The sequence below is a fragment of the Fusarium graminearum genome, chromosome 3 (assembly GCF_000240135.3).
Source record: "Fusarium graminearum PH-1 chromosome 3, whole genome shotgun sequence".
NCBI lineage: Eukaryota > Fungi > Ascomycota > Sordariomycetes > Hypocreales > Nectriaceae > Fusarium > Fusarium graminearum.
In genome coordinates this window covers 3,763,007-3,784,588 of record NC_026476.1, presented here as the reverse complement: position 1 = coordinate 3,784,588, position 21,582 = coordinate 3,763,007, and the positions used below count along the sequence as shown (strand labels likewise).

The following is a 21,582-nucleotide window of genomic DNA, read 5'->3' as shown; positions in this document are numbered from 1 at the left end:
AGCGGGAGATTATGCGCATATCGGCCAGAGACTTCTCTTAGCGGCCAAGAGTCGCCCTGAGCAGTGGAGACCCCCGCACGCCATTACAGGGCCTGGTGATGTGACGGGGAGTACAAGAAGCTTCATTGGATGCTTCCTTGCTTTAAGTCTTCCTAGCGATCGTACTTATCTTGTAGAATGAATGGCGTGCTCAACATGTTTCCTCGTTTGTTTTCTTGTGACAGGAAGGAAAGATAGAAAACCGCGCTCGTGCTCGTACTCGTGCGCACTTGCCCAAGTCAGATATCCGAGCTGAGGTAGGCGGGCAGGTTAGAGGTAGTCAACATTCACAACGCACCTACCTTCCTTCTTTACTGTGGACATTGTGGATAGAGAGAAAGTATTGTCCTTTTACATCTCCATAACCTCCTACCTACTGTACTTTGCTCACATTCTACCAAAATGGTGCGACTTGATATTATCTGGTATTTATAAACGACGATAGTGGCATTGTGTCACAATCAAACCAGTCCTGTCAGTCAGTGCTTCCAATCTTAAAGACATATTCTACAGATTTGGAATGCCGACAACTCTAAATTTTTGAATATCTTACTACATACATTCCAATCCAGCCCAGCCTTGAAATGAAAGCCGCATGTGTCCAGTGTCGAGTGCGCAAGGTATTTACAGCAACCAAATCCTCCCTGGTAGTCGGCCAGTACTGACTCCCAGAGGTCCGATGTGATGGTACAGTGCCACGATGCCGCACTTGTGAACGACTCAACTTCCAATGCTCCTTTGAGCAGGATGGCTCTGGTGGAAACCATGCGCCTCGCCTTCCGCCAAAATGTCGCGGCACAAAAGCTTGTCAAGAATGTCGAACCATGAAAGTCCGATGCTCTGGGGATACGCCACGATGTACAAATTGTCAGCGGAGGAAGAAGCCTTGCACATATCTATCAAGGGCTGGTTCTACAACCACTGAAGCTTCCTCGTCTCGGGATGACTCTTCGTCCAAGTCAGCTTCTCAAGCAACCGTTTCCCCTGAACTCCAACGCTCAAGCATCGCCTCTAGCTCGACATCAAATGCGACCAATTCGACTGTTGTCGAAGACGTAACCGCATTGCCATACGAACTAGTTGTTCCATTGGTCAATCAATTTTTCGATCGTATGTCCCCTCTTCCGTCATTCAGCTTCCTACACCAGGCCACCGTCACTCAAAGATGCCGCGACAAAACCATCGACCGAGCACTTGAGATGGCTTTATGTGCCATTACATCAATCTACTTTGACAAGCACCCAGAAGAACATGCCAAATGGGCACAAGAAGCCGAGCACCTTATTCTTGAACGCCTCGAAGAGCCCTCCATTTTCAAGATCCAAGCATCACTCCTTCTAATACGCTATCGAGCTGCAGTTGGACAGTTCCCACGGGCATTCATTATGGCTGGTCTGGCAGCTAGATGGGCTGTAGCATTACGTCTCAACTACGAACACTCCAAATTGACCCCTGTCGCACAGGAAGTACGGCGTCGGACGTTTTGGTCTCTGTACTTATTGGAAGATAGCTTCTGTGTGGGTTTGAAGGAGTTTGAGCTCTTCGATCCTGATACCATCTATCTTCAATTACCGTGTGAAGATGTTGACTTCCTTCAAGAGCGATACATTAGCACAGGCTACTTACAGCCAGGGAAGGGGCTTGAGCCAGATATATTAGGCCCTCGCGCTGCGTTCGTACGGTTGGCGTTCATACGAAGATCTATCATGAGACTCAGTCGAAGAATATCTATGAAGGAAGCCAATCTCTCAGATCTCTTCTCGTCAATGGAACGATTCCAAACTGATCTTCTTCGCCTAAAGACAAAGCTTGCCCTGTGTGATCAATACCCGGACTCGGGTTCTCAAGGGGTGCGCCGATCACCCCAATGTGCTGCTATGGTAAGTTTCCCAACCCAAACCTCAACTCAACTGACACCCTCAGCACATGAGTTGGCATCAAAGTCACTGTAATCTCTATCGAATATTCCTCACAGAATATCCAGAGCCTACTCCTCATGCTACGGTCGAAGGGATTTCCGCGTCTGAAAGGGCGCTCATGAAGGACAAATGCCTATTTCATGCCGAGCAAATCGTCAAACTTCTCTCAGACTTTATCCAACACAATAATGACACGGATCTGCTTGACTTTGACGCAGCTATCTGTGCTTATCACTCCGCCAGGTTGATACTATTTGGAACGTATACCAGTAAGGACAACAAAGGGCCGTCAATGCAAATGGCTATTAGTAAAGCTCAATTATGTTTGGATGTTATTACACGCTACTTTCGTTTCTCCGAACAGCTGAGGTCCATGGTAAGCTCGGTAGTATGACGGTTGATGGGGCAGTGGCTGACTTGACGACAGCGACAAGAACTTGAGCGAGTTGTACAGCAACACAAATCATGGGTAGCGTCTTTGGATAATCGTGCTATCGCAGCAACCGGGACTACTCACAAGTCACCACCCAAACTTTCAAAAGATGCATATATACGCCAGCGCCTCGCTATACACAGTCTGCTGGGACAATCTGATTTTGTCGATGACAGCCGCGATGCGGCCCCTGCACCTCCACCTGAACAAGCTTTGAGCACAACTGAATCTCCAGAAGATGGTCAGGCAGCCCCTGAGCCGTCGATGGATGGTGACGGAAGAGAGCTATATCTTCTCAATGATCCCATCATGGATCCCAGCATACTTTTTGGCATTTCTTATGGTGCTGGATCCGACTTGGATGCGTGGGCTCATAATGCTGCTATAATGCAGGGTATAAATGGATATTTGGCGGACGTTGACGAACAGTATATGTATTAGAAGGCCATTTATATACCCAGGTTTTATTTGATGCATGTTTCATCTTTGTTTCCCCTCGCCATCCCCTATGATATCTCTCTATCAACTATCTGGCGAGCTATTTTTATTGGCTTTTTCTTTTTCGTTATGCATACAATAAGAAGACTCAACTGCCTGGTGATGGCTGAAGGCATGCCGGTAAGATTCATTTCTGCTTGTGCTCCAAGAGGTGTCTTGTTATCAAGTCTAAACAATGCTTGTACACCAGCCCACAGAGAATTAGTGTGTCGACTACCAAGTCTTCCAGCTGCCTATTTATGAAGTTGTGGGGGAGGCACAGCAGCTGCAGGAGAGCCATGGCTAGTGTTGGATGAGTTCTCATGATCTGCCCTCAGATGGTTTACGATCTTTGGAATGCCAAACAAACAATTGGGATATCCAACAAAAATGATCAATAAGACTGAGTTCGTTATTTGAAACATTGTCAGTTTTGGTCGAGGTTTAGTGGTGCGATGTCATGATTGGTGTCATTAGGCATGATGAGAACTCAATGCAGTACTGCAGCCAAGGTACAGAAGCAATAGCAATATCTTACCTAATTCCAACATTTTACGCTCTATAGACTCTGTATTCCAGCACATGCTGCATTTCACAAGACCAGTAATGCCATGAGGGACAAGACAGCAATTGCTTATCACAAAGTTTTCAAACGTTTTGCAGATATTATTGATTAAAAGTTTTCGAAAGATTGTTAAAGTGACACCTAGATTGATCCCAATAACCTCGCAAGGAGAAAACAGTGTTTGAGCAGAGATTTGACTGATGACCATCATGCAGATAATCATCATGATGTATTGCTCGCTGTAGGGATGCCTGGGTATTTGGGCGGAAGTCGGTTCAAGTCAGCAAGATTTGGCCCTCAACACAGGTCGCATTTCTGGCTGCAGAAATCGATGCACCAATTGCTTATTCGCTGCCGTAAATTATAGTTGTGTTTAAGTGGCCGACATGCTGAATGCGATCATTTGAATGTGTCTCTGAATACGACTTGGGAGGGGGGGGGATCGAAACGATGATATTCCGGGAGTCGGAGCGGCCGTCGGATAAATGACGCAGTTATCCATTGTGGTTACTCTGCATATGCGCCAACAAAGACACTAGCCCAAAAAGAGATGTCCGTCTTTTTTTGCTTCGGTCGGTCGCAAGTTTTCCAACAGCTCACTTCGGGCCGTCGGTATCCTTGACCGATTGGAGTTTGACTGAGAAAGGACTTTCGATTAGTTTGTTCAAGTTCTGAGTCAGTCTGTTGCTGACTTGGTTGATTGAGGCTGGTGCTGGTGTTGGTGACGCAGCCATCGCAAGCTTCACTCAATGCTCAGTTCATGGTTTCTCTTGTTCTCACACAATCGGTCTCTGTCGGTCAGTGCCCTCTTGTAAATTTTGACTCTAGATCCCAGTCAATAGCCTAGTCCGTGGTGGAGACACTTTGAGGCCCATGCCAAGGTTAAGCGGGACTCAGAACTACGAGGCGTCGCTTCTCGGTCCATTCTCCTTCTCATTGGTATCCCCAGGTTTCCTCTGCCGCGTGGTTGACGTATGGTGGACAAACAATGATGATGGAGTTGTGAATTATCAGATTTTGACACAATAGTCCGCAGAGTAGACGAAATGCCATAGACTAGAGATGGACAGGAGTACTTAGATAGTTCCCGCAAAGCTTAACAGAAAGGGTCGGCCAACTTGTAATCTGATCTTGAATGACTCGTGTATACATAGTAGTAGGCATACCACAACTCGGGGGACTCGCATTGTTTTGATCACCCTCAACTCTTATCAACAGTCCCAAGCAAATACAATGATACAGTATCCGAGAGCAAAACTCACTGACAAGCCACACTCCCTACCTAGGTAACCCTAGAAAAGTGCAATAAAAAACACGAGCGGTGACCTCTGCGACTGAGGCTTGTTAGGCACAGCATTTTGCCAAGCTTGTGGGTAAACTCGGTCCACAAAACGTCGTTCCATCAGTTTTCTATCGGCTCGGCTAATCGAGCAAGCGTGTTTTGGTGTGAAATATCGCTCATTAAACGGGTGTAAGAAGGATAAATGAGAGTCCTAGGAAGGCTTTAAAGTTTACTGATGTCGTTTTGTCAGTTGTGACGTCCAAATATGGAAATTGAACACGATGGGAATGTGCCCGTTAATTGAACCTGCGTGTTGCCCCACCTGGAGCTGTAATAGTAGAATCTCGTGTGAGCAACTGTGACCAGAGATATTTTCAACTAGGGGAGGATCTTGGCTACAGTCTTCGTCTCTACGTGTTCGTGGAGAAATAGTATTTACAACAAAACTGTGAAAAATGGGTTTTTGTAATTGTAGTCTGGGAGAGAACTGAGGTTGCGCTTCTTTGTATAGGTTTTGATCGAGGCCCGTAAACACCTTTGGTAGGCGTTCAGGCCACTGCAGTTCGCTGTAACGACACCGTCTTTTAGGAAACATACACCCAACCATATGCCTACATCGTCCCTTCCCGTCCTGGGCCTCCCACAGATGGAACCAGAACCAGAATTAGCTAGCACCAGCACCCCGGTGCCTGCCCTGCTGCTGCCCCAAGAAACAGGACCATCATCCTTATCGCCTCCACTATGTCTGCTTGCCCACCTTCTGACTCCCACCACACTCGCTCACTAAACATCACCATCGTCACTACAAATTCTCCTGATACAAAACACTCCAGAAACTTCAATCGAATCGTTTCCCCACCCTATGGCCTTCGTCCATGTCGATGTTGGTCACGGTGGATTGCTCTGAACTTCGTTGCTCAGCTGATATAGGCCGTCCTAGCCCTTGGGGGCCCCTCCATGCCCTCCAAGCTAAACCAACGTCGCCATGGATCTCGCCTCCGCCTCGAGCGACCATCCGAATAACCTCATCACCAACCTCGACTCTCCTCTTCCCGTCTCAGCTACCGCCTCCTCTACCCCGGTGGTATCTCAGCAACCCGCCAATCCTTCTCAACCCGCCTCTCATGCCAACTCCCCCGATCGCAAACCCAAAAAGTCGTCCTTAACCTGCACAACCTGTCGCGCTCGCAAGGTTCGATGCAATGGTGCTCGCGACATATGTTCCAACTGCGAGCGACTAGGTTTTCCTTGCTCGTATGATGATGGAGACACTGGCGCTTTATCTGGTGCTCTACCTCGCCGCCGAGTCCGACAAGCTTGCATCAGCTGCCATAGTCGAAAAGCCCGATGTTCCGGCCACATGCCGTCATGCGATCGCTGCCGTTCCCAAGGCATTGAATGTGTATACAGACCAAGCAAAAGGGCGCGCATTTCTCTAAGAGAGGGCCCAAGTCCACAAAGCCATGAGGGCGACCGAGACGACGGCCACAACGACAGTGACCCTGGATTGACCGATCCAGCTAGCACCGCAACGCCTCAGGGCTTTGCACCAGAAATGTAAGTCGACATCGTAGGTGATGCACCCTTGGCTAACAAGCAGTTGTAGTTCCTTCCCAGATGAGTCTTTCGATGCTTTAATAGGTCGGACTTTTGTCAAGTTCTTTAATCATGTTCATCATATTCCCATGTTCTCGTTCCTACATCGAGCCTCTCTTGAAGGACGATACAATTCGGGCAAGGTGGAGAAGGCTCTTCTGCTGGCCCTGATTGGCATAACATCATACCTCACGGATATGGGGCCTGGGATGAAGGATTATGGTGAGAGGTGTATCGACGATGCTGAGGGTCTCATTTTTGCCGATTATACTCGGCCTTCAACCATCAAAGTGCAGGCGCTTGTCCTTATTATCAAGCACCGTATCCTATCCAAGAAATCTCCAAGCGCTTTCATGCTGTTGAGTATAGCATCTCGATATGCTGCAGCTCTGCGTCTGAATCACGAAGCTCCAAATCTTTGTTTTCTTGCTCAAGAGTCTCGCCGTCGACTCATGTGGGCACTATATTGTATTGATTCGGGTGTCTCGGGAGGATATCGTGACTACTCGCTTTGGAGCGCTGATAAAATACATGTAGGGCTGCCATGCAACGAGCGCAACTTTGAATTCGACCTTCCGCAGCTCACTGAAAGGCTTATTCACGATCCCGACAAGCCTCGCAACCCTCAGGCCGAAGACGTTGGGAGTCTGGCTCTCCACATCCGAATACAGCACATGCGACGCCGAATTATGGAATTTTCAAGACGAGTTATGTTGACCCGCAATACCAAGCCCGATGAACTTCAAGCTGGCATATGGGGGCTGCAGAAGGATCTTAGCGAGTTTGCGACCCATCTGCCAGCATCTTTCCAGTTTTCAGAAAGCTCATTGCGACTCCGGGCTTATTCTCCACGAATTTGCATTTTCATCATGATACATGTCTGGTGGCATCAGTGCCAGATTGATCTGTACCGTCTTGCTCTCGGAGGTCTTCGCGAAGCCCTTCCTCGTGTCATTCTTGCATCTCTAGATGATGCTTTCTTGGATCATTGTCAGCGACAATGCGTCGAACATGCCATGTCCATGGCCAACATTTTCTCATCCATGCACAAATTAAATGCAAAGCCCGTGGCCGATTTGGACATGGCCATTTGCGCCTACCAATGCGCTCGCGTACTAACCTACGCATATCATACGAATGCTCCCAAATATGACCTTAACCTAGATGCCGTTATGGAACGGGCCAAGATTTGCTTGCTGACAATCAAATCCTGCTGTGCTGGAAAGACAGCAGAGGGCATCCAAGCGGATTTGGAGAGGCTGATTACTCATGGTATCGCCCTTCGCGTAACTTCAGTTACACCGGATCCGCACGGTCGACTTCCACTTGACAATGGCTATTCTCAACAATCTCTACGTCAGTCTGGTCTTGTGGATGATTCAAACATGAATGATCCCAACCAATTCGTCTCCATGACCCCCGTTTCAATGTCCGCCATGACAGACTCAACCTTTCCTCCCTCACTTGTCGCTGACCCTTGGGTCCCTGAAAGTCAAGTGTCTCCGGATTTACCACACCCAACTACCGAAGTTCAGGTTCCCGCAAAGCCTGCTGTAAGCGTTGCAGAAATAGTTCCGCGACAGGATTTTGGGATTTCGGAGATCAATAACGCATATGACGGGGGTGCAGACGGCCTGGGCACGGATGCGGGCTTGGAGTATGGAATGGGACTCGATCAAAATCTGTGGATGCCCAACAACGATTGGTTAAGCATTGATGCTCTTCAGGGAGGTGTCGGAGCATGATAGAAGCAATGTTTGTCACAAAACTTGGACTGTCCAATTTTGGAATGCCATGATTCTTCGAAGCCATCCCTACACAACTATGCATCGAGATATTCGGAACTTGGATGTCAGTAAACATCTAGCGTTCCTGTTCCTGCTCAAATGGGATCACAAAGAAGAATTTATCAGCAATTGACATCAAGGTCGAGGCGAATGAAGCCTGGAGAGAGGCAGGGGATATGACTTGCCATGCCAAGCAACACCAGAACTAAGACGCCTCAAAACAGCCTCGTCAAACTCCTCAAGAGATGGTGCCTGGACACCAGGGGTCGAATGTGGGTTCAACCCCTATGAGTCTTGATACATGGCGACCCCATCGAGCAGGTATTGAAATTCAACCTTGTAGCTCATCTCAGTTCAAGGGACTTGGCAAGAAATCCGCCCATCATTGTAGCGTTCGTTCAAGTTGGATCAAGAGTGACCCCGTGGTCATCAGGGCCGCAGTGGAGCGGCTCATCTACATTAAAGAGTTGGAACGTTGTACAAGACTAAAGGGACGTAAAAGGGACTGATGGATGATACCCTAAACGATTATATGAGAGAAAATGTTATGAATATCGTATCCACGAAACTGGGTTTCACGACAATGTGCTACGCAACGATGTAAAGACAAAGTAATCGATTCCTATCTGCCTAATAAACGCCTGCCTCTTCCAGTATACGAGTCCACTCCAGATAACACTGGTTTTATATCCTAAGCAAACCACTTTTCACATCCGGTGAAATAAAAAGAAACCACCATTGCGCCGCGCGAAAGATTTTCGTCAAGAGTACACCGCGTTCCAGATGTAGACCCTCTCCCGTTGCAAATGACGGTTAAGTAGAGCATCGAGGTGGCAACTGAGGCCCAGGGCAATTCTGTGCATCGTAGGCAGAAATGAAATCACAGGGAGAAATTCCCAAACCAAAGATTGCTGCTGAATCAGTTTGAGATTACCAAGCGTGCCGTCATCATGATCATCACGGACGACGCCTCTAGATCTTGACGCGGAGCAGGTAGCGGAGCTTGACTTGAGCGACATCATAGCAAATGTACTCATTGTAGTACAGTCCTGCATTGGCAACATTGGTGTTTCCAGGTTTGATATTGGGATCAGGCTAATCAATTGTCAGTATATGAATTGGAATGATATACAACTTTTAATAAAGCAGGCGAACAGAAGACTTACCATCTTGATGCCCTTGAGGTTCTCATGAACAACCTCGGCGTCGATCCAACTGCTGGGACCAGTTCGACCCTGGCCCCAGGTACTGTGCATGCCTTGGTTCTTGGCTGTTGTACCAGCGTCATAGCTTGCTCCAGTAAGCTTCTGGATGGGATCTCCGAGCTCGGCTTCACAAAGAAGAAGAAGCGCTTCACCACCAGAGTTGTAGGCGCAACAGTAGCCGGCTGACTTGGAGGACATATCAGCAAGGTAAATTCCCTTTCCAAACATGTAACCTGTTGAAGGTGCCTCGGGCGGTGCAATTCGGAGACCCTGACTAAGGATACCACCGAAGTTGGTCGCTCGGGAACCGTGCCACAGGAGACGACGATCGGACGACATCTTGGAAAACTTAGAGTCATCGAATCGCTTGAACTCGCCTTCACGCTCAATGCGGAAAATGTCTTTCACGTCGTAGGTCATATTGTGAGTTGCGCCTCTAGACTCGTTCAGGTAGTCCTTGAGACGTGTGAACTCATTGCTGTTGTGTTCAAGGGGAGTCATTTCTTCCATGCCAAGACCTGCAAATTGGCGATCAAGAGGATGGATAGTATCCCTCGTCTTGCGGTCAACCTTCATGATTTCGGCTGCATCCTTCATATCCGACAAGCTCTCCAGAAGCTCTATTTCTTTCTTGAGCATCTGGTTGGTATTAATAACGGGTGGTCGGTTACGGCCGAAAGCATGAGGAATGACCGAATAGAAAGTGTTGGAAAGTTGCTCAATAGCCTGAGCCACGCTCATGTTGTACTCGGTGGAAGCAAGATTGGGGTTGTCGAACAGAGCCGCAAGGTTCTTCAGCTGCTGGAAACCTCTGGTAATAGTTGCCTTACTCAATTTGCCTAGGGGTAACTTGTTGGCATCATAGTTGAGGGAGGTCATTGCCTGTTGGAAATATTGTTGGTTGAAGATAAGTTCCATCAACTCCTTGACGGGCTTCTCGAGTTTGCATTCAGGCTCTGGGGCCTCATCCTCATCCTCCCCGTTCTCCTTCTTGACAGCCTTGTCATCTTCGTCGTCCGATTCGGAGTCGGAGTCAGGATTGTAGCTACGCTCGACAAAAGCGTATTTGCCAGGTCTGGGATCGGCACCACGGTTATCCCAGGCGAGGCCAGACTTGTCCTTAAATTTCTTCTGAAAAACCTTGACAGCGTCATCAAGACTTCCGTTTCCTAGGATAGCCTTTTGGCCGGGCTCTCCCACACGACCCCATCGAGTCCAGGTCTTGAAAGTTGCTGCCTTAGGATCTTTCAACACCTGAATACGGTAAAACTTATTGTTGTTATTTCCGGCGTTGGTCTGGTTCAGTGAGGCATCATAGATGAGACCAGAATCAGGATCAACCCAAACCTGATAGTTAGGGAGAGTGCAGTGTTCGTCAAGGGGAATGGCGATATCCTTCTTCTTGATGAACTGGCCTTCAGCAACCATCTTTTCCTCCTTCACGTCTTCGGGTTCGGACTCAGGCTCGGGTTCAGGTTCAGCTTTGACTGCCGCCTTACCCTTAGTGCCCTTCTTGACAGGAGCCTTGGGTTTGGCCTTAGTCTTGGGCTTCTCCTCTTCTTCCTCTTCCTCCTCGGACTCGGCCGCAACATCTAACTTGGCTTTGGCCCCCTTCTTGGTGGCCTTGGGCTTTGCCTTGGATGAAGGAGCAACGCTAGTGCTTCGTGCGCGCTTGGACCTAGGTTGGCTGTCTTCATCGTCGTCCGTAGGAGGGGATCTCTTCTTGGACGCGCCATTGGCAGTAGATTTGGCAGTGCTGTTGGTCTTGGAAGACGACCAATGGTAGTCATCCGGATTCTGCTTGGTGCCTGCGGAGTCGGTGTCAAGCAACCATGATGGGTTCATAATTGGAAGACCCTTGGCTTGTGCGGTGGTGACTTTGTTGCTGCCGGAGTTAAAGTCATCATCAGTAGAAACAACATGAGTGGTGGCCTTTGTGACGCTTCTGGTGAAAGTTCCACCATGTCTGCGAATGAGAGTCTCTAGAGAGGCATGGCTGTGACCAATATCGTCAAACTTGCCGCTCACTGCGATTGCGCAGCCGTCCAGAGGTGGATCGACTGGAGCCTTTGCGGCAGCTCTTCTTCTGGTGGACATTTTGGCGTTTGTTGTCTGAGCGTGGCTTGGTATATAAGATTACCCAGGGAAGATGAGAAAGTGCGGACCAGTGTAAGTCGCAAAGTGGGAACAAGCTGATTTTATGATAATGTTAGCAATCGCGTGACTACTAACCACAATTGTTTGTTGCGAGGGAAAACAAATCAATCAGGGGCTGGGCTGGGCTGAGAGAGAAGACGGGATGTCATACCCAACGATTTTGGCGTGTCAACAAGAGCTGACCGAATCGAGCAATCGCCGAATCTTAGGGTGATCCTTGCGTTGACTAAATAGCGTCAGATGTGGTTTAGAAAGTGATAATGAGCCGAAATTGGGTGGATGGTAGTGAAGAAGAGAAGGGTGAGAGATGATGGCGAGGGAAATAATTGAAAAGTTTGAAAACGAGGTCGGCTCCTTCCCATTTTAAAGGTTCCTTCCCTAAGGTTAAGCCCATGAAGTGACGTTCAGCTGAATGGGAAGGTAATATGGGCTTCCAGGCTGAAACCCCCCACTTTCCTTGCGATACTTTAACTGCCCTGCAAAGGTTGACAGAAAGAATTCAATTGAAGGATTGATAAGATGTGAGTAATTGATGCATTGAAATGATGAGTTTGATATATAATAAAACTAGCTTAAAGACTCATGTCAATTGATGCGTGGTGATCATAACCAGCTGTTCATTTTCACTATGTTTTGACAAAACATCGCATCTTTTGATAGATCTTATTCTCAGCTCACACGTTCCTTTATTCTGTCACCTCAATTCCCCATTCCCAAGCTCCAAAGCTACCCATGACGCGCTGCCAGGCACCAGCGAGCTAAAAGACCCCGGATCTAGGCACGACCCATCCGCGATATCAGGTGACCCATTTAAATCCATCAAAGTGGGTGTTTCTGCCTGGAGATAATGGATTAAGATCTTGGAAGCTCAGGCAAGTATTTGGATGACCTGTCCTCAGGGTATTAGAAATTGGCCGCTGAGAACATAAGAGACGAAATTATAAGGTCATATTATGCTACTAAAACTATAGTCTTTAGGCTATTCATTTTTGTATCCTAAGTTTAGGGGGTTCAACTTTTCTGCTACCCAGTAGGCTACGAAAATTAACTGTTGCTCAAATGGGTGGCATTTATGGGACCTTTTACATATTGTTCTCGTGAAAATCCCGTTGCTCCTATTCTTCATAGTCCTCCCGTAGAACCTGACTTTGGGGTAAAAAGAAAATAACATAATAATCTAGTCTCAATTTTCGTGAATCCCACGATCCTCAAAGAACAAAAGTCCAGGGCCTCAATCTTCATAAATTAACTAAGCAACTTCGTCTCTCATGATATCAGAGCCAGATTTCTACTACTCGTCGCCGTCTGATCCGTCGGATACTGCACATTCGTTAGCAAATCCCGGCGCTTTACAGATCAAGCGCATATTGGTCCCAAATACCGTCACTCTCGTCGTCGTCTTCGTCGTCACTTTCGCCACTCTCTTGTCGCGGCCACTTCACATTAAGTTTGGGAATCATTTCGTGCTCGACAAAGTGCTTCCAGTCGGGGCCTGTGTATTGGCTGGCATTGTCTGTTGTGCCCTCAATAGAGACGTAACAACGTGACTGGAGTGAAATCCACTGTTGTTGCGGTAGGCTCACTCTGATGTGACGAAGTTCAAGATTGGGAATCTCCTTGAGCTTTTCAAGGAATTTGTTCCACATATGAACCCTTGGGGGGGCGCCTGTATGACCTTCTGGCAAGCGACGACGGAGGGTGACCTTGTGCAGCTCTAGTCGTTTGAGCGTTGTGAACTTTCGGGCAACGGCCAGTAGATGCTGTGCTTCCACGTTCATCATGCCAAAATTCAGCTCTTCAAGCTGGGGATATTCCGGTGAAGGTCCAGATGCTGGGGAAGGGGATGTATTCTCGCTTCCAAGCCATTTGAGAAGCATGCCGGGCCCGGTGACGCTGCTGTGAGTCTCGTTGATACGTAGATGCTTGATGTTCTTCAGCTTCAGCAGAAATACGCGCAGCATCATGTCCGCACTAGGAGGGTTACCATCAGTATCATGGCTGGAAAAGTTGCTCCCTTCGAGCAGATCGATATCGATGTGCAACTTTTCGAGATTCTCCAGGACTGGGGTCACTGAGGGCTCCATATAGGAGGGGATGTTGAAGGCATAGTCCCGCAAATGATTCTTACATCTCGACATGTACTCGATTCCCTTTGGTCTTGCGTTGGCTTGTCCCAGTGCGAAAAGGACAGAAATAAAAATCGAGCTTCCATAAGCTGTCGATGGGTCAGGGCCCCAAGCCAAGCCATTGCCCTGGCCAGGGCGATTCCCAGTCTCTCTGAACGCTGTAGTTGATCCATAGCTTGTCCATTGCTTTCCAGGGCCATCACGAGAGCGTCTGTTGGAGTTGAAGTCACGGATGACTACGTCTTCAAGGTTGCTGAGGTTTCTGAAAGCTTCTGCAAGCATGTCCCGATGATAGCCTGTGCTCAAGAGGGAGAACTGACCGTCGTACAGCTGAATCTGCCGGATGGCTCGCGCGTTGTTGCCATTGACTTGAAGGGCATGGGCGAAGCGATCAAGTCCAAAATGCACCTTCCGAAGATTGCTGCCGACACGAGCGTTCTTTGATATGTCAATCAAGGCCTGGAGGCTTGTTTCCGAGATCATAAACTGTTTCCGGGTGAAGAATTCATTGTTAAAGGTAATGAACAAAGCCTGCTCGATTGAACGGCATGTCAGGCGTAGATTGCCGAGTTCGGGAGTGGTGAGGAAGTAAGTTATCCGCAGGAGGACCTCGAGAGGGACCTTTTGGAGAGGACAGGCTGTGGTGGCCACGGGCGTGCTGATATCAGCCATGGTGGTGTCTAAGTCGATCGCCATGTTAAGAAAGAAGGTGGAGGTATTAGATAGAAGGTATAGCTAGCCCGTACGAAAAGACAATGCCTTTTATTAAGTTGTAGGTGAGTCGAGATGTCCAAACGATAAAATGACTAAGCTAACGTAAAGTAATTTACTTTAGGCAGGCTATCAGTGCCAACCTAAGTCTTGTAGATGAGACGGACAGGCAGTGATTGATTGAATGCTCTAGAGTACCTATTGATGGTCGAGCCACGGGCAGCAGGCAGCAAACAGGCAGGTGTCCGGCCGGTGCTCCACTCAAGGACGATGTCTGTGGGACGGGCAACATCAGCCACCCAATTTTAAGATGGCGCACCCTAGACAAGCAAGCACCCAGACAGATATTGTGGTACAATACACGAATGTGACTTGCCGTGGTTTGTGAAATTATACAATCAGTCCGACTCTTTTAAGACTTGCGTTGCTGATGTACTGGAATGCACGCAATGAGACGGAATGGTATAGAGAACAATGGGGTAATGACGTCGCAAGTGTCTGTGAGAGGACAAGAAGCCTTGTTGGGTGATAACAAAATCCTGCTACTTTTGGGGAACAAGACAAAATCATTTCATCATTTGTGTTGATAAACCCAGTTGTACTTGTCAGAATAAGTTAGGTGCTTACCTGAACGTTATCTACTATATTCCCAGCTCTAAAGTGAGGAACAGAGTCAGTATTAGGCTTTGAAAAATGCGTAGAACCGCGTAGAACCACCAAGTTAATGAACTCGAGTACTTTTTTTGAGCTCGAGTCTTGATTACACAGTAGGTGATTTTGCTTGGTGAAAGTAAAGGAGTATTGATGTTTACTAAGGACTGTCGACCTCAGGGGTTGTCGGCTCCAACCCAGTTATTCGTAGCGACACCATACCTACTAAGGTATCCTTGAAGAAATATCTCTGAATTTGATATCCCATCAGGTGAGTAGCAAAAAAAAAAATAAGGACTTGAAGCAATCCAGACGAGATTATTAGACCACTCTTAGGCTACATAAACACTAAGAGTGATCTAATATTTATATTGACTACTAAATCAGTCACGGTTTTTATACAACCTCATCCAAACTTGTAAAATAACAACCACTCGGGTAATACCAACACGCATCCCAAAACAGACAATTCAAAACAAACGACATCCAATAATCGTTAGTGACTTGCTTCCCCAACTTTCAACGCGGGTTTGGAGAGTGAGACCTTCTAAAAATGGCTGGACGGGAGGGGAGGTCTATCCCCACGTCATCATCTCATCATTCACCAACTGTCCAAGTCATTGATTGATCTCAGGAAGCTTCCCTTTCTTCTTATGACCTCTCGTTTTCTACACCAAACTCAAGACGATATACCACTACAGTCACATAAACATGGCACCTTCAAGACTGGTTCTTCGGCCTGTGGCCCGCATGCCATACATGCGTCTTCAACGACGTCTCGCGAGCACAAAGCCAAACCCAAAACATGTCCATTCTGATGGGAACCTCGGCGGCCCAGGAGGTCAGCAACCTCCGCCTCAAGCACCAGGCGGTCCAGAAGCCCTTAAGAGGAATTGGTACGAGAGCCCTTTTTTACCAAGAAACTCTGAAACTAACACTACCAGGCCACCCATCGCTGCAGCAGCTGCCGTACTGGGAGGAGGTTTTTGGATCATGCTCCCTAAGAAAGGAAATCCACCCGAGATGACTCTGCGGTCTTATAAAGACCTCGATAGCCCCGACGGGTTGAAGGAGCTCAGTGGGCGAAAGCCCAACTCAATGGGTGGTTTCAGAGCTGACTAGTCAAGTATGCGATGAATCACGGAAGAGAAATGAGCAATTGTTTGTAAAGTGCATCATAACGTAGGCAATCGCCCAGAGTATCAAATTATCTATGTCATCCCTCATTCAGAATCTATATAAAATAATGGTATTAACGATAATCGAAACATGCCTCAAATGCTGACCGAGCTGTCATCTTACTTCTGCTCAGACGTTTCGTTGCTCTTCTTCTGTAACAGATAATCCCCTCCAAACAAGGCTTTATAAACTCCTTTCAGGCCTTTAATCGGCCATCCGGTCTTTGCAGTCGACTTCATCAGCTTTTCGTCGCCCTCAATGTCCACTTTCACTTTATCATATACACTCGGCAAATACGACGCTCCGTACTTTGCTCTCAGTGCATCATAAGACTCTCTGTTGTAATGCGACCAGAACTCATCCTCTGTGTAGTACGCATGCGCATAGAGCCACTTCTTTCCTCCGCAGTCTTGCACCTTTTGTTCCAGGGCGCGGTTATGTTGAATAGCGTCTCGTCGATTTCCTTGCAAAGGACCCCAAACACCGAAATTGAGTAAATCCGCCGTACCAGACTTTGCAAACTCGGCATGCAAGCCATGCCCCGAGTTTGGCTCTTCGCGCCGCACGCGTAGCGGGCAAATCCAGAGGGGGTAGATCTTAAACTGCTTGTCCAGCCAGTTCTGGAACTCGGGTACGCTGCTATAAGGCACACCGACGTCTTGCACCATGTAATAGTCAAACAGGTTGCTCTTGTGGCCTGCTGAGTACATGACGCGTGCTCGTAGAAGGGGGTCCAGGATATATCGTGTGACGCGGTTGAAGGGCGTAACAAAATAGTCAAAGGCATATTTCGCAACCCAGAATCCGCCTCTGTCATAGCGGAAAAGATAGTCTTTTAACGGGATGTAATCGGCAACGCACGTAACTGAGCCCATCCGTAACCCGTCTCGTACTTTCTCGACGTGTAGATAAAACCACTTGTCTTTTCTTCGATTCAAGTGTCTTGTTGTTGCACTTATTGGAACCTCATCCACAAGCCGCCCGGCGCACACCACGGTTGTGTCCTTGGAATAAACGATGCCATCCACAAAGTCATTGTCCCATCTCCTGCACTCCTCCTTGATGATTTTCACCGACTCTGAAGGACCCCTCGCGAGTCTGTACTTTAGTTCAACAAACTCCTTTGCATCCTTGAGCTGCACCTCCAACAGAGTAACAACGCCGAGAGTTCCGAAAGCCGAGGCAGCGCCCCAGAACAAATCCTGCTGATCCTCTTTAGATGCCCGCGTTACGGTTCCATCGGCGAGAACAATCTCGATCCAATTAACAGTAGCATCAAAGGCGCCGTAGCGAAAAGAGCTACTCTCTCCCGACGTCCCCGAAAAGCCACCTCCAACGGTAATAGCCGGGAACTCCATAACAACAAGAGGAACAAGGCCATGGGGCAGGGTCGCATCGACCAGAGATTCCATGGAGACATTTGGTTCGACAAGGACTGTTTTGGAGTCCTGGTTCACCTCGAGGACATTGTTTAGTCTGCTCGTATCGACGGTGTTGTCGACGCGGCGATTTGAGTGCCGCGTGCTGTTAGTCGATCCATGGTATAGTCGAAACGGTTCTTGGCGGGCGTGAAAGTGCTTGACTCTGTCTGCAACACCCGCGACGACAGTTTTGTGGGCTTCCATCATGGGATGGACCTTGAAGAGTGTCGGTAGACTTGAGATTGATTTTTTCCGATGATCAACAGTGAAGAATACAAGGCCAGAAATAATTTACTGGGCATGAGTCGTTGAAAGTAGTATCGTTTCGGAAATAGCGAGGAATGATCCACAATTCCTCTTTCCTGTTTATGTTCTGCTCTGTTCTGCTTACCAGGCCCAGAGTTTATATGTACCAAGATACAGTACAAGTACTAAGGTTGAGTGAGAGAGGTGAGGTTTAGTATGACGCTGATCCCGACATATCCGAACAAGATGGTTTGATTCGAATCACTCATGAGAGCGCTTACTCTTTAGTCTCACTATATAAGTACTCTTAACATACTACTGTGGTCCGAGACTTGAGACGCCCGCCACGTCAAACACGTCAGCCTTGCTTTGACCCGACTATCATATCGCCAAGTATTTAATCCTAGTCGATCCCAATATGACGTTTGTTGTTTCATTGGCTCAGCTCGAGATGCATGAAATTACTTTTCTCTCCGAGCTGATTGTTTTACTGGCACACGATTCAAGACAACCCCGGACAACTTGTTAGACCCTGATCAGTTAGCCTCACATATAAATAAAATCGTGGTCCATGTTAGCTTGACAAAACCAGGTTTACCTAGAGGTGGGATCGATTCAACGCGGGTAGCAAAGCTAAACTCACTTAAGTGGAATGTCTTGGCCTTAGTATCAGAAAAATTGGCCGCTGAGAACATAAGCGACGAAATTAATAGGTCACCTTATGCTATTTATTTTTGTAACTTAACACTTGGGAGGTCAACTTTTCTAATACCCAGTAAGTAGGTAGCTTGGGTAGCAAGCGGTATCACAAACACCTTCCATTCTTTATTCCAATATGGAGGTAGGAAGGGGGAATGCTTCTGTTACCTCGCATCAACCATCACCAAACAACACCCAGCTGCATACTACATACGTTACACCAGATATACATAAATGACAAATAACTTACGCTGAATTCTCTCTCGAAATGCCCGACAACGAAACCCAAAGCAGGAATAAGGCTGATGATTCACTCCAAAATACTCGCACAGCGCTCTTCCCGCACATGTCCGACATGTATTTCCACGGGCTCATGAAACGTGGTCTTGGTCTCCCCGATCAATACCGTTGGCCCAGCGCCATACATTGGTTGTACAAGGCTCTCAAGGACCTCGACAATCTCAAAAAGACGTCCGAGGCGGATGTCCTTCGACTGGAATGCATTCGTTTTCGATGTGCCAAATGCCGCCTCCCCTGCGAAGATCTCAGAGAAGCGAACCACATTGCCGGTCACATTCCATATGTTTTCCCTTGTGGACATGTAATCGGGAGCGCATGTTACAACGACTTAATAAAGGAATACAAAGAAGAAGAAGGCTCACCGCTGTGCCCTTAGCAAGGAAGGCTTCCTGAGGATGTCAAAGAAGGCATCGCAGATGAACCATGCTCTCAGCGTATCATATATCAGTGCGGTCACAATTACATGCACTTCGAGATGACTGAGGCTTTTGGGAATTACCGGTCAAATGAGGGACATTTCGGTACCACCACCGTAAAATGTCGAAGATGTACGCTGCAAGACTACCTTGATATGTGGACAATGACGGCCCGCGCCAAAACCGGATGCCACAGGCTTTGGGCAATGAGCGGCACTTTGAGAGGTTGCTGCGACGAGTCTACAGATGATATTATTTTGGCCAAAACAAGAGAACCAGATCTTGAGCGGCGACAAAAGGAACATCGCGACTTTTTAGACGCGTTGTGGACCAAAAAACCGTTGGAATATGCCAATCCAGACTGGAAGGGAAGACTCTCTTCGACTGTGACTTATTATATCCAGGTACCTGTCACAAACTCAGAGACAGAGGTAGATACAGACTCGGACTCATATTCGTGGCTCAGCTCAGAGTAAGAGGTTTACTGTTCTAGGTACAGAAAGAATTAGAAGTAGAAGAAACTTAATAGTTAGGTAGTTATAATGAAAAGCGTATAATTATAATTTGGCAGTGCTTTTCATCTCCAAAGAGAGCAGCAACTTTAACAGAAAAACCCCTTTAATACAACAACAAACCAACAATAGAAAGTCCAATAAGGCCACAAGGCCGCAATTATTCCACTGTATAGTCTACTGGGAGAAAAGTTGGCATCCCAAGTCTTAGGTTACAAAACTAAATAGCCTAAAGAGCATAGTCTAAATAGAATAAGCTGATCTACTAATTTCATCTCGTATGCTTCTAGCGGCCAATTTTTCTGATACTCTGAGGATAGTATCTACTCAAAGCCTCGGCATAGCCGTCAAATAAGTTCCGCCCAGCTTGAGCATCTCAACAGCCTCCTTCACCATCTCATCAACAATCTCACCCGCTGGCTGGACCTTTGTGATAGCTCCAGCAACTTGCCCCATCAAATGCGGCAAGTCAAAGTCGTTCCCCTGCTCAAAATCATACTCGAGCGGCACAACACCCTTATCACACAGCTCCTTGATCTTGTCAGGCTGGTCATGCCACTTCTGAATGTACTCGTTCGTCTTCATCCTCAACGGTCGCCCAGAAATAACAAGCGTTCTCTGCGTGTCCTCGTATCCACACGAAACAACCGCCTTCTTATGCTCTTCGCTGCAAGAAGCTTCTTCGGATGCGACGAATCGAGTACCAACCCAAACGCCGGATGCACCTTGCATCAGAGAGCTCGCAAGACTTCGGCCGGAGGAAATACCTCCTGCTGCAAGCACCAATGCAGGCAGTCCCTTGAGGAGAGGGGGGTGGTACTTTGATGCGATGTCGGCAACGGCAGGGATGAGAATCGAGTTTGCGACGTCTCCGGTGTGGCCACCTCCCTCGCCGCCTTGAGCGCAAATCATGTCAACCCCAAGCTCCAATGCTTTTGTCTTGTTTGTGTCAGCAGATGGTAGTCCAATTGGGTGTCTGACTTACTGCATGCTTGGGGTGTCCAACCATGTTCATCACCAAAATCCCCTTGTCGTGGAATCTCTTAATAACCTCTGGTGGCGGAACTCCAACAGCACTGACAAACAGCTTGGCGCCACTATCAATGATAATGTCAACCAATTCATCCAGTTTTCCGCCAGTGTAATCGTGGTTGGTCTTTCGAGCATTGCCACCGATCTGAGGAAGTGCAAGGTCAACACCAAAGGGTAGATCAGGTCGTGAGAAGTTGGCCTTCATCTCAGCTAGGATCTCGCGAAGTTGTTTGGGCGTGTATTGGAAACCACCGATAATACCGAGACCGCCGGCATTGGATACAGCTGCTGCAAGTCGACCGCCTGACACTCTGGCCATTCCTGCGAGGACTATGGGATGCTTGATTCCCAATAGGGACGTAAGTGGTGTTGTGATTGGACCTGGCGGAGACATGTTGGCGATGGTTTGTTATTCCGTGGATAAAGTATTAAGACGAGCTTGTGTTTATATGATGATATGACCTGATGAGATAGAATCTAGCAGATTTAAACCAAAAGATGAGAGTAGATATATATAAGACGGTGTACAACACTGCTTTCTTTCTTCACTAGCCTCCCTATAAATTGTGTGGGGTACCGACTCTTTAAGCATCACGAACCGATCTGCCGGTTTGCGGGGGAAGTTTCACCTCATGTCCGAGGCATTTCCGCTTTGGGTTATAGATTCGTAGTGCCATGTGCTCCTCTGCATAAAAGTACGGCACAGCACGCTTGACGATAATTGTGCATGTTTACTATTCCTCATTAAAACGATGCGTCTAACTTATCCTGTTCGTACCATCCCATGCTAGTTATCCATAATCCCACGTATCATCGCGTCGTCGACTCA

At 47.7% G+C, this 21,582-nt stretch overlaps 9 protein-coding genes across 9 annotated transcripts; 5 read left to right on the top strand and 4 right to left on the bottom strand.

Annotated features, from left to right (window-relative positions):
- Positions 1-826: 826 nt before the first annotated feature.
- Positions 827-2,832, top strand: FGSG_05926 (uncharacterized protein; the record flags this gene model as incomplete). The annotated part of the gene is made up of 4 exons (XM_011326234.1): positions 827-906; positions 944-1,919; positions 1,963-2,334; positions 2,386-2,832. The coding sequence occupies 4 exons, from the start codon at positions 827-829 to the stop codon at positions 2,830-2,832; spliced, it is 1,875 nt and encodes a 624-aa protein (XP_011324536.1).
- A 2,868-nt stretch (positions 2,833-5,700) lies between these two features.
- Positions 5,701-8,056, top strand: FGSG_05925 (uncharacterized protein; the record flags this gene model as incomplete). Its single annotated transcript, XM_011326233.1, has 2 exons — positions 5,701-6,272; positions 6,322-8,056. 2 exons carry the CDS (start codon positions 5,701-5,703, stop codon positions 8,054-8,056), a joined length of 2,307 nt encoding a protein of 768 aa, XP_011324535.1.
- A 1,014-nt stretch (positions 8,057-9,070) lies between these two features.
- Positions 9,071-11,400, bottom strand: FGSG_05924 (uncharacterized protein; the record flags this gene model as incomplete). Its single annotated transcript, XM_011326232.1, has 2 exons — positions 9,071-9,193; positions 9,265-11,400. 2 exons carry the CDS (start codon positions 11,398-11,400, stop codon positions 9,071-9,073), a joined length of 2,259 nt encoding a protein of 752 aa, XP_011324534.1.
- Positions 11,401-12,809: 1,409 nt separating this feature from the next.
- On the bottom strand, positions 12,810-14,258 carry FGSG_05923 (uncharacterized protein; the record flags this gene model as incomplete). The annotated part of the gene is made up of 1 exon (XM_011326231.1): positions 12,810-14,258. The coding sequence occupies one exon, from the start codon at positions 14,256-14,258 to the stop codon at positions 12,810-12,812; it is 1,449 nt and encodes a 482-aa protein (XP_011324533.1).
- A 1,004-nt stretch (positions 14,259-15,262) lies between these two features.
- FGSG_05922 (uncharacterized protein) lies at positions 15,263-16,100 on the top strand. The gene is made up of 3 exons (XM_011326230.1): positions 15,263-15,443; positions 15,583-15,844; positions 15,893-16,100. The coding sequence occupies exons 2-3, from the start codon at positions 15,660-15,662 to the stop codon at positions 16,068-16,070; spliced, it is 363 nt and encodes a 120-aa protein (XP_011324532.1). The 5' UTR covers positions 15,263-15,443; positions 15,583-15,659; the 3' UTR covers positions 16,071-16,100.
- A 146-nt stretch (positions 16,101-16,246) lies between these two features.
- Positions 16,247-17,752, bottom strand: FGSG_05921 (uncharacterized protein; the record flags this gene model as incomplete). Its single annotated transcript, XM_011326229.1, has 1 exon — positions 16,247-17,752. The coding sequence occupies one exon, from the start codon at positions 17,750-17,752 to the stop codon at positions 16,247-16,249; it is 1,506 nt and encodes a 501-aa protein (XP_011324531.1).
- Positions 17,753-18,761: 1,009 nt separating this feature from the next.
- Positions 18,762-19,169, top strand: FGSG_12842 (uncharacterized protein; the record flags this gene model as incomplete). Its single annotated transcript, XM_011326228.1, has 1 exon — positions 18,762-19,169. The coding sequence occupies one exon, from the start codon at positions 18,762-18,764 to the stop codon at positions 19,167-19,169; it is 408 nt and encodes a 135-aa protein (XP_011324530.1).
- Positions 19,170-19,268: 99 nt separating this feature from the next.
- On the top strand, positions 19,269-19,685 carry FGSG_12841 (uncharacterized protein; the record flags this gene model as incomplete). Its single annotated transcript, XM_011326227.1, has 1 exon — positions 19,269-19,685. One exon carries the CDS (start codon positions 19,269-19,271, stop codon positions 19,683-19,685), a length of 417 nt encoding a protein of 138 aa, XP_011324529.1.
- A 363-nt stretch (positions 19,686-20,048) lies between these two features.
- FGSG_05919 (uncharacterized protein) lies at positions 20,049-21,303 on the bottom strand (the record flags this gene model as incomplete). The annotated part of the gene is made up of 2 exons (XM_011326226.1): positions 20,707-21,303; positions 20,049-20,660 (listed from the first exon to the last, which is right to left on the bottom strand). Exons 1-2 carry the CDS (start codon positions 21,145-21,147, stop codon positions 20,049-20,051), a joined length of 1,053 nt encoding a protein of 350 aa, XP_011324528.1. The 5' UTR covers positions 21,148-21,303.
- Positions 21,304-21,582: the final 279 nt, after the last annotated feature.

What these genes read in the sequence shown, in the direction of transcription:
- FGSG_05922 (XM_011326230.1), top strand. Translation starts at nt 15,660, where the DNA reads ATGGCACCTTCAAGACTGGTTCTTCGGCCTGTGGCCCGCATGCCATAC. An exon ending in GAAGCCCTTAAGAGGAATTG is followed by an intron (nt 15,845 to 15,892) that starts GTACGAGAGCCC and finishes TAACACTACCAG; the next exon opens with GCCACCCATCGCTGCAGCAG.